Here is an 18,796-nt window from a genome sequence, read left to right as displayed (position 1 = left end):
ATGCTAAAGGTGTTTCCTAATATAAGCCAGAACTTATCTCTGGCTGTCTGAGGGTGAGGTTGGGGTAGGAGACAGCTGGATTTAGAGCACTGAAGCCCTAGCCTGCATCCTACTAACCCGAGCTCACCCCACAGGCCTGCTTCAAACTAAGGATGCCAAACCTCAGGCGTGGTAAACTTACATAGACCAAGTCAGAAACCCTGTTCACACTCTTAAAAATGGAATTCTCAAAGTATTTATGGTAGAACAGATGGAACGAAAACCCAGAGGTAGTGAGGTGTGAATTGGAAGCACAAAGGAATGTGTTAGGTTCCTTTGTCTTTTGGAATTTCCTGCCTTTGATATGTGTCAGATCCCCACGTTTGCCTTTCATGAATCACCGATTTTACACGGACAGTTTGCCTAAATGATAAAAGGTGTGCTCTGCCTCTGTGGCAGGTCTTCAGATAACGTTTTGTTCAACATTGTTTCATCATAACGTTTACGTGAAAAAAATTGATTTCTAGCCAGGACCACTGTCGGCGTGGAATTCGCATGTTCAATCCAGGTCTTCGTGGGTTTTCTCTGGGTACTTGGGTTTGCTCTCACATCCCAAAAACGTGCACGTGGGATGAATTGGCATGTCTCAGTGGTCCCTGAGTGAGTATGTACGTGGGTGCACCCTGTGAGGGAATGGCATTCTATTCAGGGTTGGTTTCTGCCTTGCACCCTGAGCTGTCAAGATAGGCTCCAGTCACCCATGATCCTGAGCTGGAATAAGTGGGTTGGAAAATGAGTGAATAAATGAATACAAATCATTATAAAATAAAAATTTGTAAAGTATACAATCATACAAATGCATAGCAGGAAACTATGCAGTACAAAAGTATTCAGAGATCCTGCCAAAGTTGTTCTTGCTAGTTTTTGAACTGCATGATGCTAGGAGGTGCCCTTTACAATTTTGCTTTGCAAACATTTATTGCTTGACTTAACACACTACCGCTATGACCACCATCACTCACCAGTTCACCAAAAGCTGGGTAAATAGTTCTCTTAACTTGTTTTTATTTATCTTACTTAAATGTATATCTGGCTTACATTTATTTCAGTGTTTAATATTAGAAGTCTTTTGGTCTTTATTTAGAAGTGTGGTGATTTTTTCCGTGACCAGAAATGTGCTATGGGAACTTAACTTGTTTGTATCAATTAGCCTACAATAAAAATGGTTTCTTTATGCCATTTAGCTTAAAGTCAGTTTCCAAGAACCTATAAACCACGTTAAGTGGGGACTCACTGTAATAGACTGCAGTGAAGAATATATTTGCTATGAGCAGTAGCTTTCCTATTAATTCTGTGAAAAACAGACAGCTGTGGTTAGCGTTGGAAGCTTTAGAAAAGGATGGTATAAAGAGAGGTGCCAATTATACATTTGTTGTGTTAGGTGCCTTTGCCAGATACCAAATCAAAGCAACCAAGGAGAGTTTGGGATAAGATAGGGGCAGGGCACAGTTAGTTGTCAGCTGTTATCACTGTCTGTCCATGGATTTTCATTTTGGCAAGGGTTTGCTTTCTTTCTCATTATGACTGTGTTATAACGAGTTTTCTATTACAGTTATCACTGGATCATCTAAAAGACACATGAAGATTTTTGCTAAAATGGATGTATTTGTTCCTTTGTAATTTTTAAGACAAAGCCCTACTTCACTGTATATTTAATGATAATTTTGAGTTAGTGAAATTCTAGCATAACTAAATAAAATTGTTTAGTTTATTTCTACTGAAACAAGCTTTGATCAAAAACACATAGTTTTTCTTTTTTAACAGCCATGTTGAGATGTAATTTACATACCATACAGCTCAGCCCATTTTGGTCAATTTTTCCAGTCAGTCACCTAAGGAAAAATCGTGGGGTTATTCAGTGTCAGAAACATGCATTTCCACAGAAAACATTGAGTAGTACCACTGACAGGTGACTGACACCTTCTGGCACATAAGACCAGGGTTAGTGCTAGCAACGAATAAGCTGTGGTAATTGTAAGAGAATTAGAATAATAATTATGTGGATGTGGGTCCTGGCTCTCCTCTGTCCTGTCATGCCACTGCAGCTAATGCATCCTTTTTAGGTTCTGATTTTCCCTGTTGTTGCCTCATCTTTATTCTGGACTTCCTTTTGGATATGCTAATGAGGGAAAGGCTCTTCAATGTTGGCTGCCTTCCTCTGTGTTTAAAACTCCTCCATGGCATATACTTGATTTTAGCTTTTCTGCCCTACACAAAACACCAGCCTTGACTTTTAGCTCTGTGCAACAACTATTGTTTTTGGGAGGATATTCTCATGTTCTTGCTAGGTAGGTGGGTGATAGAAGAAGTTATTCTCTATTTGCACCAGTATTTACTGGAAATGCTTCGTGCCTAGAGTTGAATTAGACAATAGAAGCAGAGAGAGAAGTGTGAGAAGGGCAGCCACTAGCTTCAAGAAAATTTCTGGGGTCGGGCACGGTGGCTCACACCTGTAATCCCAGCACTTTGGGAGGCCGAGGTGGGTGGATCACAAGGTCAGATTGAGACCATCCTGGCCAACATATTGAAACCCCGTCTCTCCTAAAAATACAAAAAATTAGCCGGGCGTGGTGGCAGGCGCCTGTAGTCCCAGGTATTCGGGAGGCTGAGGCAGGAGAATGGCGTGAACCCGGAAGGTGGAGCTTGCAGTGAGCCGAGATCATGCCACTGCACTCTGGGTGACAGAGCGAGACTCCATCTCAAAAAAAAAAGTAAGAAAATTTCCATCAAACATTCATTGAATGGTGCTTTGGAACAAGTATTAGTGAATTAAATTTTGTGCTACTACATAGCCTCTAGAGCAATTACATGGAGAGCTTTAAAACATATTGATATCTGCATATCCCACCCCAAAGATTCTGATGAAATTGATCTCTGGTGTGCACGGGCATCGGGATGTTGAAAAGCTCCCCAGGTGATTTTCATAAGCAGCCAAGTTGGAGAACTACTGGTCTCATGGGTTTTTACAGCAGCCCATGCTTTGGAGAACTGTTTGTGTAATTGGAAGAGTTGGAATTTTAGAATCCTGGAATCCTACGTTTCAAATGATGACAAAACGTGTGCAACCTTTATGGTCTACACCTGATTCATCCCCGGTAGATGTGGAGACTGGGATCTCCCATTGAGGCCTGCTTTAGGGCCAATTCTGTTATTCTTAAAGGGGAGTGGTATCTTTTTGCCTTTGGAGAAGCTGGAGAGGGAGAAACTTTTTTTTTAAGTATGAGTATCTTTCTTAATCTAGAAAGTTGACTCAGTGTCCATTTTTAACAGGAAGAACCTTAGCTTGTAAAATCATCTTTGCAACATTGCAAAGTAGATAGTGTACTGAACTGGGAGTCTGATAATTAATGAGGCTTGTACCTTGGGTGAAATGCAGCTAACTTTTATGTCTCCTGATTTATCAACTTCTTGCTTGGGGAGTGGTTAAGATCCATAGGCTTTGGAACCAGATTGCCTGGTTCAAATCCCAGCTCTGCCACTTACGTACTGCGTCATCTTGGATGAGTTACTTAACCCCTCTGGGCTTCCGTTGTCCTTACTGTGTGGGCAGATGAAATGCCTCAGACCGGCACTAGGTGTGTGGTAAGCGATTAGTGTATGTTAGCAATTGTTATCCTGGTTGTTTTGAGCATTCAAGAAGCTCTCCTAAATGTGGAGCAATTTGTGGAAACACAAGACAACATTCATATGTGACAGTTCATTAACCAGGAAGAACACCTCTAGGCGGTCCAGGCGTCAGGTGCGTCTAATGAGGGATAACGACCTCTGTCTTCCCTTCCCCCCTGTGCTCCGAAGAGTACAGAACAGGTGGCCGCGTTTTGCCGCAGTTTGCATGAGATGAACCCCTCTGACCAGAGCCCATCTCCTCAGGACTCCACGGGGCCTCAACTGGCGACCATGAGACAACTCTCGGATGCAGATAAGCTGCGCAAGGTGATCTGCGAGCTCCTGGAGACGGAGCGCACCTACGTGAAGGTATGTTTCTTTTTTCTCCCCGTGCCCTCCCTGTGTCTCGTAAAGGAGTGAAGTTGGTGTGTCTCTGCTGGTTTTCATTAACAGCTGAGTCAAACTGTGGTCATGAAGAGTGTCTTGGTTTCTCCTGGAATTTTGCCTTTACTCTGAATGTTAAAAGCTTGTTTTGAGTTTTTTTTTTTTTCTTTTTTTTTTTTAAAGATAGTCTCACTCTGTTGGCCAGGCTGGAGTACAATGGTGTGATCATAGCTCACTGCAGCCTTGACTTCCTGGGCTCAAGTAATCCTCCCTCCTGAGCCTCCTGAGTAGCTGGGACCACAGGTGCACGCCACCAATGCCCAGCCCCGTTTTCTGTTTTTTTTTGTAGAGAGGGGGTTTCACCATGTTGCCCATGCTGGTTTCGAACTCATGGGCTCAAGCGATCCTCCCACCTTGGCATCCCAAAGTACTGGGATTATAGGCGTGAGAGCTACCATGCCCAGCCTTCTTGTGATTTTTAAGGAAGCCTAGCGATTTTCACAGCAATTCATTTTTATATATATATAAATATATATATGTGTGTTGTTGACCTAATAAGAAAGCTAAATTCAATTTTTTTAAAAGTTGAGGGTATGATCTTCATAATCCAATTAGAGTCTAGTCAGAAGAGTGTCACGTCTGTTGTCTTTGTGTTATCACTTGTTCTGACACCTGGTCACATTCCCCATGCGAAGGCAGGGTGATCTGTTTTAAGTATCTATATTTTAGTCTTTTAAATCAGGGGTTAGCAAACGACGGCCCTCGGGTCAAATCCAGCCCGCTGCCTGTTTTCACAAAGTTTGATGAGAACACAGCCACAGTCATTCCTGGACGTATTGTCTATGCCTGCTTGGGTGCTACAGTTGAAGAAGTTGCAATGGAGACCGTATTTTAGTCCTCGAAGCCTAAAATATTGACAGAAAAGTTTGGCTTACTCCTGCATGAAATGGACCTTAATGACCTAAAGTCTCTAATGTTAGCCTTCGGGACAGGATCTGTTTGTTCTCTTCTAGATCCTTTTATAGACGTTAACGTATGCTTTATACTTTAAGTTCTAGGGTATATAAAAAAATATAAATAAATAAAAAATAAAAAAAAAACACATAAGCTAATGAGTTCTCTTTTCAATTCTTAGGATTTAAACTGTCTCATGGAGAGATACCTAAAGCCTCTTCAAAAAGAAACTTTTCTCACCCAGGATGAGGTATGCTGGAAACGGTTTCAACTTTGTGACCATCATACCGTGGTTTGACTCGTTGGTAAAAAGGAAAAATGGGGACATGCGTAACACTGAAAACATTTTAAATTTATTTAATTGTAACTAGCTGAAATTATTGCCTGCTAAGCTTTGGTGTGCTCATGAAGAGTAAAAAACTGCCCCGCTCTCTGGTAGTGGGATTATTCTCTTAATTGATAAGAATTGATAGAAAAACCTTGTAATCAGATATAAATAACGTTTAGGAAGACTAATGAGATATGAGGTGCATTAAATTCTGTTTTATTTCTAGCTTGACGTGCTTTTTGGAAATTTAACGGAAATGGTAGAGTTTCAAGTAGAATTCCTTAAAACTCTAGAAGATGGAGTGAGACTGGTACCTGATTTGGAAAAGCTTGAGAAGGTTGACCAATTTAAGGTAAATAGTGCAAAGCTGCTCCCAGCGTCAGGGCTATAGTGTGGCTCAAGTTGAATCCTCTGATCGTGTTGATGTCTTCATTGGAGGGCCACAGTGGGGTCTGGTTCCGTAAGGGTGTCTGAGAGGGGAACGGAGTATGTCTTGCTGGTCTGGCTAAGGGAAGACCAGTGCCATCAATTTGCATTAAACTGGTGCAGCTGCTGGCTTTTATGTGCGAAGAAGTACCAACCTTGACCTTTTTTTTGGTTTATGTGGGGGCCTTTAATGCTTTAGCTATCAGTGAATTAGAATAGGCACTCCTGGCTGGGCATGATGGCTCACGCCTGTAATCCCAGCACTTTGGGAGGCCAAGGCGGGCGGATCACCCGAGGTCAGGAGTTCGAGACCAGCCTGGCCAACATGTCAAAATCCCATCTCTACTAAAAGTATAAAAATTAGCTGGGCATGGTGGCAGGCACCTGTAATCCCAGCTACTCAGGAGGCTGAGGCAGGAGAATCGCTTGAACCTGAGATGCAGAGATTGCAGTGAGCCGAGATTACGGCACCGCTCTCCAGTCTGGGGGACAAGAACGAGACTCCGTCTTAAAAAAAAAAAAGAAAAAAAATAGGCACTTCTGGTTACCCAGTAAACAAATTAATTTATCCTGTTCTGGGAAACTTTGCTTAATGGAAATGCTTATCATTATCCAGGGGAAAGACAATCTTCCAGCACATGGTGTCCTTGCAGCCTAATGAGGATTTATGACTACTGCCTTAGCAAGGATGCTTATTTCCTCTCCCCTGCTCGGCTTTCTTTTATTGCAGATTTCCTGTGTTGCACCTCCAATTAACAAAGCACATTGCTTCATGTGTTGGCTTACATGTTACTCTCATGTGTTTAACAAACACATTAATTGGGGTATAATTGTGCAGTAGAATATGCCGCATATACTTAGTGTGGAATTTGATGAATTCACACACACACGCCCCTATGAAACCATTGTCACAATCAGGACAACGCACATAATCATTTCTCCTGAAAGTCTTGTCCTGCCCTTTTGTGGTTTTTCTCTCCTGCCTCTTACTGCTCTCCCACTCTACCCCTGCTCCATGCTCTGCTCCCTGTTGTTATAAATATGTTTGCATTCTGGAATTTTATATTGGTGGAATCCCATACCAAGCACCCGTTTTTCTGGGGCTGCTTCCACTCAGCGTAGTTGTACTGAGATCCGTGCACATTGCTGTGTGTATCAAGAGCTCATCCCTTTTCATTGCTGCATTGTCTTCCATTGAATGGAGAGACTACACTTTGTTATCCATTCACCTTTCTTGGGCATTTGGGTTGTTTCCAGTTTTTGGTAATTACAAATAAAGCTGCTGTGAACATTTGCGTACAAGTTTTAGTATGGATATATGCTCTCATTTCTCTTAAGTAAATAATTTGCTCATTTATTTTACTGGGTTGTTTACTAATATTGAGTTTTGAGAGTTCTTTGTATATCCTTTATAAGTCCTTTATCAGATACATGATTTGTAAATATTTTTTTCTGTATTTGAGGCCTGTCTTTTCATTTTCTTGACAGTGCCCTTCACAAAGCAGAAGTTTTTAATTTTGATGAAGTACAGTTTTTCAAATTTTCCCTTTTTGAATCACACTTTTTGGTGTCTTATCTATGAAATCTTTGCCTAAAGATTTTTTCCTGTGTTTTCTCTTAGAAGTTTTGTAGTTTTCTCTTAGAAGTTTTATAGTTTTACATTTAGACTTCTGATCTATTTGAACTTAAATTTGTTATGGCTTAATGTAGGAATCAAAGTTAATTTGTGTGTGTATGAATATCCAATTTTTCTAATCCTGTTTGTTGCAATGACTGTCATTTGATCCTTTTTCCACTCAATTTCTTTTGCATTTGTGTTAAGAATGAGCTGTTCATATGTGTATAGGCCCCCATACACTTTGCCTGCCTTCTAACACTTGCAGGAATCTAGCTGTGTAATGTTAGGGTACAAGTTTTGGAGCTGGGGTAAAGACTGCCTCACCTCGATATTCTACCTCAATATATGTTTTTTTGTGTGTGTGTTATCTCTTTGCGTTGCCTCTCTGCAACAGGAGCTACTAAGAATTACATGCAAACACACATAAGTATGTGAATATATATGTATATATTATAGGTGTTCATTTTTGTTTGGGTATAATTTCAGATTTACAGAAAAGTTACAAGAATAGTGCAAAGAATTCCTGAATACCCTTCATCTAGATTCCCCAAATGGTAACATTGGGCTACATTTGCTTTATTCTTTCTTTCCCTCCCTGTCTCCTATGTGTATATGTATCCACATGTGCATATGTGTACATTATGCATTTATGGTGTGTCTATGTGTACATACAAAATATTTTCTTCCCAAACCATTTAAGAGAAAGTTGTAGGCACAATGATATATCTTTCACCCTAAATACTCCGTATAGTTCATTTTTGTGTTCAAAAATTGCTTGTTGGTGGTTATGCTCTTCATTTGAAATAAGTTAGGTTCATTGTAGTGATACCTGTTTTCTAAATTAGTAAATTAATAATTTGCACAGTAGAACACATAATGTGGCCTGGTTAGTTAGATAAACAAAAAAGCTGCTTAATAAAAATGGATGTATTCTGGAGGCCAGGGTTGGTTAAAATATGGTTATAGACATACTTTAAAATACTACGTTTTAACCCAAAGTAGCTAACATTCATTATATTAATTTACAAGTCTTTTGCTGTGGGGCTGGTTCTTTGAGTTTGGGTCCAGTTAATCACTAAAAAGATTCACAAAAAGGAGACTTTGGGTACCAGAACTTTGATATGGACTTGAGTGTACTGACAGCAGTGTTATTCTAGGGAGAGGCTGGTACATTGCTTCTTTTAGTGACAGGTGGAGCATCTCAAATCTGAAAATCTGAAATCCGAACTGCTCTAAAATTGGAAACTTTTTGAGTGCCAACATGATGCTCTAAGAAAATGGCCATTGGAGCATTCTGGATTTTCGATTTTTGATGCTCAACCAGTAAATATAATGCAGATATTCCCAAATATGAAAAAATATGAAATCTGAAATACTTCTGGTCCCAAGCATTTTGGATCAAGGATACCAAACCAGTACTTCCATACTCAACCGTCACTCTTCTCAGTTCCATGTAAGTGGGACCCTCTCATATACCTTCACTTTGCTGTTTATGGCACAATCTGATTGTCTCCATTCCATCTGTAAGGCGAGATGGCTCATGAACACTAGTGTGCCTGCCTGCAGGATTCTCTCCAGGCTCTCTGAGTTGGTTTCCAGACAGTTTTGCTCCCAAACCTGTTGCTGTTGATTTCCACAATTGCTGCTCTTTTTAAAATCCTCATTGTATATTTGACCAAAAAAAAAGAAAAAACTTGTTAAAATCTTCAAACTGTGTTGCATGGAGCACTAGTCTCAAGGTAGTATCAGAAGGAAATAATTAGTTCTGATGTCAAATAAGTTTTGATAAAATTTTCATTTGGAAATTTGCAATGTACATCAGCCTATGAGAAGCGTTCTGAAATCCTACAGAACAGAAACATTGGGGAAGTGGAGTCTTTGTGTATAAACCCTCATGTTTGTGTGCACTGTGTTCCCTGAGAATCAACTTTTAAGGCAGGAGGAATAAGTGAAAAATACCTTAGTGTTTCATCTGTGGTTACAGTAGGGTAAATAAACACTTAGTAAATATTAAGTTAAATAAATGAATGGTTTTAGGATGGCTAAAGGGAGGGGTTACATTTAGCACATTTTCTTCCACAACTTTTTTTGCTTAATTCTTGAGTATGACTCTGTATTAGTTCATTTTCACATTGCTATGAAGAAATACCTGAGACTGGGTAATTTGTAAAGAAAAAGAGGTTTAATGGATTCACAGTCGCTCATGGCTGGGGAGGCCTCAGGAGGAGCAAAGTCACATCTTACATGGCAGCAGGCAAGAGAGCGTGTGCAGGGGAACCACCCTTTATAAAAACCATCAGATCTCATGAGACTTATTCGCTATCATGAGAACAGCACAGGAAAAACCTGCCTCCGTTATTCAGTTACCTCTCACAACATATGGGGATTATGGGAGCTACAATTCAAGGTGAGATTTGAGTGAGGACACAGCCAAACCATATCAGGCTCCAAGGATAACTCCCTCACAGAGTCCGACGGCAGTACCCAGGGTACTCCTGCTGACACCCTCCAAGCCAGGGTGGAGATTTGTGGAGGGCTTGGAAAGTAAAGGAGGAAAAGGAGAACATGTAAGAAGAGAAGCGAGGCATCTGATTACCAATTATGTATGGTTTAAAATAAAATAAACCTTTTTTTTTTTTTGGTCATGGACAGACTCAGAATCCTCTGCATTGTTCATTAGATAAATTGCACTGTGGGGAACCTAGTTTGTTACTCAAATTCAAAACCTTATTTCTTTGCTTGAAACCTGCCTTTTAATTCTAAGCCTCAATAAGCTAAATAAGGCCCCTCTCTAAACAAGACTCTTTCAGTGTGAAACTCACAGAAGATGTTTTTCTGAGGCCATATATATATATTTTATATATATTTATATATAAATATATGTTATATATATTTTATATATATATAAATATTATATATATTTTATATATATTTATATATTTATATATAATAGATATTATATATTTATATATAATAGATATATATTATATATTTATATTATATATAATATATAATAGATATTTATTATATATTATACATTTTATATATTATATATAAAATATATATTATATAATATAACATGTATAGTTTATATAAAATATATATTATATATTATATAACATGTATAGTTTATATAAAATATATATTATATAACATGTATAGTTTATATAAAATATATATTATATATTATATAACATGTATAGTTTATATAAAATATATATTATATAATTTTATAATATATAAAATTATATAATTATATATTACATAAAATTATATAAATATATATAATTATATAAAATATATAAATATAAAATATATAAAATATATAATTATATAAAATATATAAATACATATAAAATATATATTATATAAAATATATAAATACATATAAAATATATATTATATATTATGTATAATATATATTTTGTTATATATTTATATATATCTATATATTATATATTTATATATAATATGTCTCTATAGATATAATATGTGGGATACAAAGTATCTTCTCAGGCATAGTAAAATCTTAATGAGAAGGCCTCTACCCAGTTGTGATCCTACTGGGACAGGGCAGAGAGGCTGGGGAGATGATACCTGATTTCCATAGTTGAGCATGTTTCTTCCTTTAATATTGCTTATGTTCTTAGCTGCTAGAGGAGAGGGTGGTTTTGGAAGGCATGAAGATAGTGATCAGAGGAACATGTTTTCTGCTTCGGAGGCGGGAGGTATGAGCATTTCCTGCCTTTATTTAGTTTGCCAACAGGAGCTAATGGGAGAATTGAGATTTCTGACTTTTCCAAAATATATACTTTCTCATCAACATTCAAACAGCCCAGATAGGTTATTAAAAGACACAGACCTGGAAAACCAGGGACATCTCCCCTATAAATACTAAGAAGACAAAAAGTCCAACACCTTTTACACAAACTTGTACAAGCACATACTTTGTAATGGGCAATTTTAGAGCATTTGATAGCAAAGAAAGGCTCTGACAGGCATGGAAGATGTTGATTTGTGGCGTGGGCCAGGCAGATGTGAGCTCCCTGCCATAACCTGCTGATATTTCCAGTGGAGGAAGGAAACAACCAACTGTGCCTTTTCTCGTCAAATGCAGAAAGTGCTGTTCTCTCTGGGGGGATCGTTCCTGTATTATGCTGACCGCTTCAAGCTCTACAGTGCCTTCTGCGCCAGCCACACAAAAGTTCCCAAGGTCCTGGTGAAAGGTAAGGCCTTTGAGGATATGGAGATGGGGGTGTGTTGCTTGTCAGTTGTGTGGCTGACAGTGGTTGGGGGCTTTTGGGCAGAAATCTAAGAGTCATTGGTTGACAGATAGATGTTCCAGCAAGCCACTGATATGGGTGCTGAGCAATGCGACGTATTCATTTTTTTTCTTTTTTTTTTTTTTTTTTGAGACAGAGTCTTACTCTGTTGCCCAGGCTGGAGTGCAGTGACACGATCTCGGCTCACTGCAACCTCTGCCTCCCAGGTTCAAGTGATTCTCCTGCCTCAGCCTCCTGAGTAGCTGGGATTACAGGTGTGCACCACCACGCCTGGCTAATTTTTGTATTTTTAGCAGAGATGGGGTTTCACCACGTTGGCCAGGCTGGTCTTGAACTCCTGACCTCAGGTGATCCTGCCTCGACCTCCCAAAGTGCTGGGATTACAGGTGTGAGCCACTGCTCCCAGCTTTTTTTTTTTTTTTTGAGACAGAGCCTTGCTCTGTCACTCGGGCTGGAACCTCCACCTCCCAGGTCAAGCGATTCTCCTGCCTCAGCCTCCCGAGTAGCTGGGACTACAGGCCCCTGCCACCACACCTGGCTAATTTTTGTATTTTTTAGTAGAGATGGGGTTTCACCCTGTTGGCCAGGCTGGTCTTGAATTCCTGACCTCAAGTGATCCGCCCACCTCGGCCTCCTGCAGGGCTGGGATTACAGGCATGAGCCACCACACCTGGCCAATATCTTAAATTAATGGTTTTGTCAATTTTCTTGTAATGAAAATTTTACCTTGCTATTTGGGGCCAGAATTGACGGGTCATTTTGCAGTTATGTAAAAACGGTAGGGGGTTTAGAAATTCCCTGCTTTATTTCTGTTTTTCTTTAATTTCGATTATAACCTACCACACTTCATAACTAAGTCCTCACTTCACATTGTTGATAGGTTCTTGGAAACTGTGACTTTTAAGTGACACGATGTACAGCAGGTTCCCAACTAATGTCATTTTGTTCAACATCATTTCGTTATAATGTTGATGAGGAAAAAAACTGGTTTCATTATGTCATTTTGCATAAAGTTGCAGTTTCCAAGAACTTACTGACTACGTTAAGTGAGGACTTACCATATACCTTTTTGTGAGATTTTATCTTTCCTTCACCTACTTTTGTTCCTAGGAGTGTGATAACAGCTCCCAAAAGCACTTCTAAAGTTGTCTCAGTTATCCTTGAAAATTGCTGCATTTGTAGTTATTTTCGTGCAGGACAAAGTAGAATTTTTATATTGGCAAGCTGCTTTTCCTTAAGTGTTCTGAGAAGACGGTGGAACATTCTGAGAGTCTCCAGAAAGTGGTTATGTCTCCATAGTTCAGCATATGGTGGTTTTTGATGGTAAAAGGATTAAGGAAACATTTTCTTGGCAAACAGTAGCACGAACAGAAAGTTTGATTTCAAAGAACCTCTGGAAATCAGCTTGCTGTTCCTTAACAGTTCACTGTAGCTGCCAAGTAAACAGCTGCTGATCAGGTCCCCGGATATGTAAATAATGTTCTTGTGTTGTGTTATGTTTGCTGTCAAAGAGAACTAGTTTGACTTAATTTAAAACCTATTACAGGAAGTATTAGCACAATACAGATCTCTGGGTAACAAAAAGCCTGCCCCAGATAAAAACAGTCTTAACAGTAGTGGTGGTCTGTGCAACAGAGTTCTGGTGGAACCTCAAATGAAAAGGGGACCTGGGATTCTCCTTGTCATGCTGCCTGACCTTTCCCATGTGCTGTGTTGGGCATATGGCTCTACGTGTGCAGTGTGTTTTCTTTTAAAACCTTTATTGAATGCTAATTCTTATGAGATTGTTAAAGTAACAATTTTAAAGTGCTTTGCTCCACAGTGAAATTATATACCCATCTTGGCCCTTGAGCAATTTGTGTTATTTTTAATCACTCAATTAGATTAAATTCTGCCCCCATGGATTTTTTCTTAATTCAATAAGAAAAATATTATATTATCTTTCAAAACTATCCCTTAAAACGGTGGGTATGACCTATATTTTTCTTTTCTTTTTTTTTTTTTTTTTTTTCTGAGATAAGAGTCTCACTGTCACCCAGGCTGGAGCACAGTGGTGTGATCTCGGCTCACTGCAACCTCCGCCTCCCAGGTTCAAGTGATTATCCTGTCTCAGCCTTCTGAGTAGCTGGGATTACAGGTGCATGCCACCATGCCCAGCTAATTTTTGTATTTTCAGTAGAGACGGGGGTCTCACCATGTTGGCCAGGCTGGTCTTGAACTCCTGACCTCAGGTGATCCACTTGCCTTGGCTTCCCGGAGTGCTCGGATTACAGGTGTGATCCACCATGCCCAGCTGACCCATATTTTCTAATTGTCTAATGAGCCCAGAGGGTCAGGATAACTCCGAGAACAACAAAGTGCATGTTCATGTTCATCGCGGACTCACAGCTGGCCTGGAGGAGTGATGCTCCTGGACTGTGCCAAGCGCTGTGAACTGTGCACTCTTTTGCTCTGATATGGAATTCAGTCGATGGGTGAAATACCCACAGCCGTATTTTTGGATGAGAATATTTTGTTGGGGAAGAGTTCCTTCTAGATGTGGCCCTAGACTTGGGATGCCCCACAAAATCCATCACTTCCCCATCTGCTGGCCCCCAGCCCGGCCCAGCTCTCCTATCACATGGGGCCAGTCGGCAACTCTTCCCAGTGTCCTTTCTCTTCAGGAATTTGTACTTTGGAAAGACAAGAAATGATGCCAACCCAGGGAGTCTGTTCTCTTAAAGGGGCTTAAAAGGGATAACAAGGTTGTGGTCTTATGAGGTCTTCCCCCATGATTGCTGTGTTTTAAAATTAAAGACAGGACCGGGTTCAGTGGTTCACACCTGTAATCCCTGCCCTTTGGGAGGCCGAGGTGGGCAGATCGTTTGAGGTCAGGAGTTCGAGACCAACCTGACCAACATGGTGAAACTCCGTCTCTACTAAAAATACAAAAAAAAAAAAAAAATTAGCCAGACCTGATGGTGCATGCCTGTAGTCCCAGCTACTCGGGAGGCTGAGGCAGGAGAATCGCTTGAACTCGGGAGGTAGAGGTTGCAGTGATCCACGATGTGCCATCGCACTCTAGCCTGGGCAACAGATCGAGACTCCGTCTCAGAAAAAAAAAATAAAGACAGAAGAATCATATTCTGATGCCCTTTTATAGCATCTTTAGTCTTAGCTCATACCCCTAACCACTGGGAATGGAAAGACATTTTTATTAGACATTTTAAAAGTTTAATATTTTTATATATTTTAAACTTTCTAATAAAACCTATAAATATCATTAAACTTTTAAATTTTTATATTTTAAGCTTTCTAATATCTATCATTAAATTTTTAAATTTCTATATTTTAAACTTTCTAATAAAATATACGTGTGTGTATATATATGTATATAAATTATATATACACTCCCACTGTTTTTTGCGGGGAGAGGGTATTTATTTATTGAAGAGATTTTTGAGTTCCTGTGACATTCCAGGTGCTGTTATGAAAAGTATCGAGTCACTGGAGTGCCATGTAAAATTTCCAGTGGGGGAAAGTCACCCAGATGAATATTTAGGTACTGAATGTGAAGAATATGCTTTTTCCAGTGTTGATTGTGTTCATTTACTGGTTTATCATAAAGGATGCTGCTCAGGAATAGCCAAATGGAGAGGTGACTGGGCGAGGTATGGGGGAGGAGTGTGTGGAGTTTCCATGCCCACGCTGGACGTGCCACAGCCCCCATCACCCCCAGGTGCTCACCAGCCCAGAGGCAGCGTGTGTCCACTGTTACGTTGCTTGGATACACTGTCCCTTCCTCTTCCCATATTTTGCCCTCCCCTGACATTCCTTTGCACCTGGAAGACATTAGCCACGGCTTCCTATCGTCCCCTGCCAGGTACCTCTGTTTGGGGCCCCACAACTCCCCAGGGCTGCTTCCCAAACCAGCTGGGACACTGAGGAAGGAGGCAAGGCTGGTGAGGAAAGTGCTGCCTGAGCTGCATCAGATCAGATCCCACAGATGCTCACAAGTGGTGCCACTGAGTTAACTTTGAGCAGATCACTGTGGGAGATCCTGCCTCGCTCTGCTTCACTGGCACTGAGAGATGCTGCTGCTTCTGCATCTGCTTGCCTTTTTTTTCTTTCTCTTTTTCTTTTCTTTTTTTTTTTTTTTTTTTTTTTTTTGAGATGGAGCCTCCCTCTGTCACCCAGGCTGGAGTGCAGTGGCACTATCTCGGCTCACTGCAACCTCCGCCTTCTGGGTTCAAGTGATTCTTCTGCCTCTGCCTCCTGAGTAGCTGGGATTATGGGCGCCTGCCACCAGCCCGGCAATTTTTTTTTTTTGTATTTTTAGTAGAGATGATACTTCAGCAGGTTTGCCAGGCTGGTTTCAAACTCCTGACCTCAACTGATCCGCCAGCCTCGGCCTCCCAAACTGCTAGGATTACATTCATGAGCCACTGTGCACGGCCTGCTTGCCTTTTTCAAAAGAGGTTTTTCCAGCAGTGAAATGCTTGAAAGATTAGGAAAACCAGGGTAAGGAGTGTTCAGAATGTAGGTTTATCATTATTTTGGGATGACAGGGCCAACAGCTCAGGGGATGGATGATTACTAGTTTGTCACTCACAGTTCCCAAGAGGCAGAGGCACCCCATGCCATGCGGGCCAGATGCAGACATGCAGGATCAGTCAGGAGGCAGAGGGAGCGAGGGGAAAATGTGGCCAAGAGCCTTTCTTGGGGTTTCTGAGGGAAGGAACTGGGGAGGCTGGGCTCTGTGTTGCACTCGAAGCCGAGATGTGTGCTCCCCACCCTGAGATGATTAGGACAGGGGAATGGTGGCCCAGGGTGTAAGAGCCTCAGACAGGAGGTGGCAGTGTGTGGGGACTCTATAAAAGGCACATTTCCTGGCAAGTCTTTTACTATCTCCAGGAACTGGCCAGCGTGGGTGGGGCAGTCTCCCCATGGACAGTAAGGCCCCAGGTGTCAAAACATCAGGATAAAAAAACATGTAATAGGAGGAGGATAAAGAGCAGCCGCTGGAAATTCGGGTGTCTGCAGTCTACACTCCGTCATCCTTTAACTCATCAGGCTTCTCCCCACCCCACCCCAACACATAAATACATAGATCTGACTGCCTGTGGTCTCCCGGACCGCCCCCTCCCCTACCTTTCCCTCTTCCGGCCACCCACTCTCTGCTCAGTCCTGCAAAAAGGCACCTTGGAGTCACTGAGGAAGGGAGGGAAATTGTGGGAAGGGAGTCACGTGGGCGTTCCACCCCCATGACCTGTGTTTAAACCCTGCCAGCCAAGACAGACACGGCTTTCAAGGCATTCTTGGATGCCCAGAACCCGAAGCAGCAGCACTCATCCACGCTGGAGTCGTACCTCATCAAGCCCATCCAGAGGATCCTCAAGTACCCACTTCTGCTCAGGGAGCTGTTCGCCCTGACCGATGCGGAGAGCGAGGAGCACTACCACCTGGACGGTAGGCTTCGGCCCGGGACCCCCCGCAGGCCTGAGTCTCCATGAGGGTCTCTAAATAGCCTCTCATTTCACGGCCTGTTTTCTTCCAGTGGCCATCAAGACCATGAACAAGGTTGCCAGTCACATCAATGAGATGCAGAAAATCCACGAAGAGTTTGGGGCTGTGTTTGACCAGCTGATCGCTGAACAGACTGGTGAGAAAAAAGAGGTGAGGGTCCCCATCTTCTCAGGACATCTGTCAGGAGAGCCGAGTTTGAGTTTGCTTTTATTTATTTATTTATTTTTTTAAAAGGTGTTACTTGTAAGTAAAATAGTTAGGATGCTATTGTTTTTCTTAGTGGAACATCTGTGCTTTATCCAAGGCTGCAATGTGAATTTTCTTCCTCAGCTGGACTATTTCTTCCTGTAGGAAATGTTTTCCTGATGTTCAGCTCCTCACCCTGGGGATCTCTGGCTTTATTCTGTGTTAAGTGTGAAAGTGAACTTCCATTACCACAATCTGGGTTGTTTCTAGAAGTGTCATGAAGGTCCAAGGCTCTACCTCCAGAGATTAGAATGACACCAGGCACATAGTGGGTGCCCAATAAATAATTGTCAAAGGAATGAAAATTTCAAATGACTCTGAATCAGTTAAATCTACCCAAAAACCTACTTAGAAGAGCAGTAGCAGGAACAGATACACCTGAGAAAGACTTAAGGTGAGCTAAAAGTTGTGCCTGAGTCATTAACAAGCACTTACCTGAATAAAAGTATGTTGCCAACACAGAGAAGTGGTAGATGTTTGAGATGATGGATAAGTTAATTGCTCTGATCTGATGGGTTATACAGTACATATATCAAAGCATCACTGTGTACCCCTGAATACATACAATTATTATTTTTCAATTACAAAATGCCAATAATACTTAGAGGACTCATAGGGATATGATATATAGTAACATTCATCAATGCCTCTGTATGCTCAAATTCAACTAGAGATTAGACTCAGTTTTTCTTTCCACCTTAAAAAAGAGAAAATATGGGAAGGAACCTAGAGGAAAAACACTCTTGCTGTGACTAGCAGCAGGGTTAAAAGCAGTGTGGGTGGGGCAAAGTTTGGTTGTTTAGTGTAGACTAGAGAAAGCACCTTATCTCCAGAGATACTAAAGGCCATTATCCAGGCTCATTTTTTTGTCCTTAATGAAACAAAACAAGTTTTCAGGCTGTTAAAGGATAATTTTCTGAAAGAGGTAAAATTATGACCTCTCATAATTTATTTTACTCATAAGATGTGGGGGACCCAGGCAGGTGTTGTAAAGGTTCATTGGAAAAGTCATAATCACACAAGTTTACATATGGAGTGAAGAAATATTGAGATGAATTGTAAATGAGACAAACTGGTTTTTCCACAGCTGGAGGAAATCAACTAGGCCAGTATCAGACTGGACAGAATTTACACATCTGTCTGTTACCTACACCTTACAAAGAATTGCACAGGCTCTCAAAGACAGTGTACAGTCAGAATCTGATAGCCCAGGAAGGTCTGCTGTGTAGTTTTTGCAATGTAGTTTTCAACTGAAACACAATTTTGTTTTTACGTAACATTACAAGCAGAGCATGAGAATGTTCTGAGACTACTTGGCAGATAATTTAATCTATCAGAGTACAGAAAAGATGAAGGTTGCCACCCTAGACTTAGCTCTCACTTTCTTATAAAACTTTATAAGAAGAA

The 18,796-nt window shown here is 40.8% G+C and overlaps 1 protein-coding gene across 12 annotated transcripts in view; it reads left to right on the top strand.

Annotated features, from left to right (window-relative positions):
* TIAM1 (TIAM Rac1 associated GEF 1) overlaps positions 1-18,796 on the top strand; it is a 485,833-nt gene that overhangs the window by 445,876 nt on the left and 21,161 nt on the right. For all 12 annotated transcript variants that reach the window (XM_054468477.2, XM_054468475.2, XM_054468478.2 and 9 more), the window contains 6 exons: positions 3,835-4,014; positions 5,165-5,233; positions 5,538-5,663; positions 11,473-11,581; positions 16,907-17,086; positions 17,175-17,293. In XM_054468477.2, the coding sequence (XP_054324452.1) occupies positions 3,835-4,014; positions 5,165-5,233; positions 5,538-5,663; positions 11,473-11,581; positions 16,907-17,086; positions 17,175-17,293 (783 nt within the window). The remainder of the gene's footprint in view (positions 1-3,834; positions 4,015-5,164; positions 5,234-5,537; positions 5,664-11,472; positions 11,582-16,906; positions 17,087-17,174; positions 17,294-18,796) is intronic.

Source organism: Pongo pygmaeus, chromosome 22 (genome assembly GCF_028885625.2).
Source record: "Pongo pygmaeus isolate AG05252 chromosome 22, NHGRI_mPonPyg2-v2.0_pri, whole genome shotgun sequence".
NCBI classification, from domain to species: domain Eukaryota; kingdom Metazoa; phylum Chordata; class Mammalia; order Primates; family Hominidae; genus Pongo; species Pongo pygmaeus.
The sequence above is the reverse complement of the archived record's forward strand: the minus strand, read 5'-3'. Positions and strand labels throughout refer to the sequence as shown.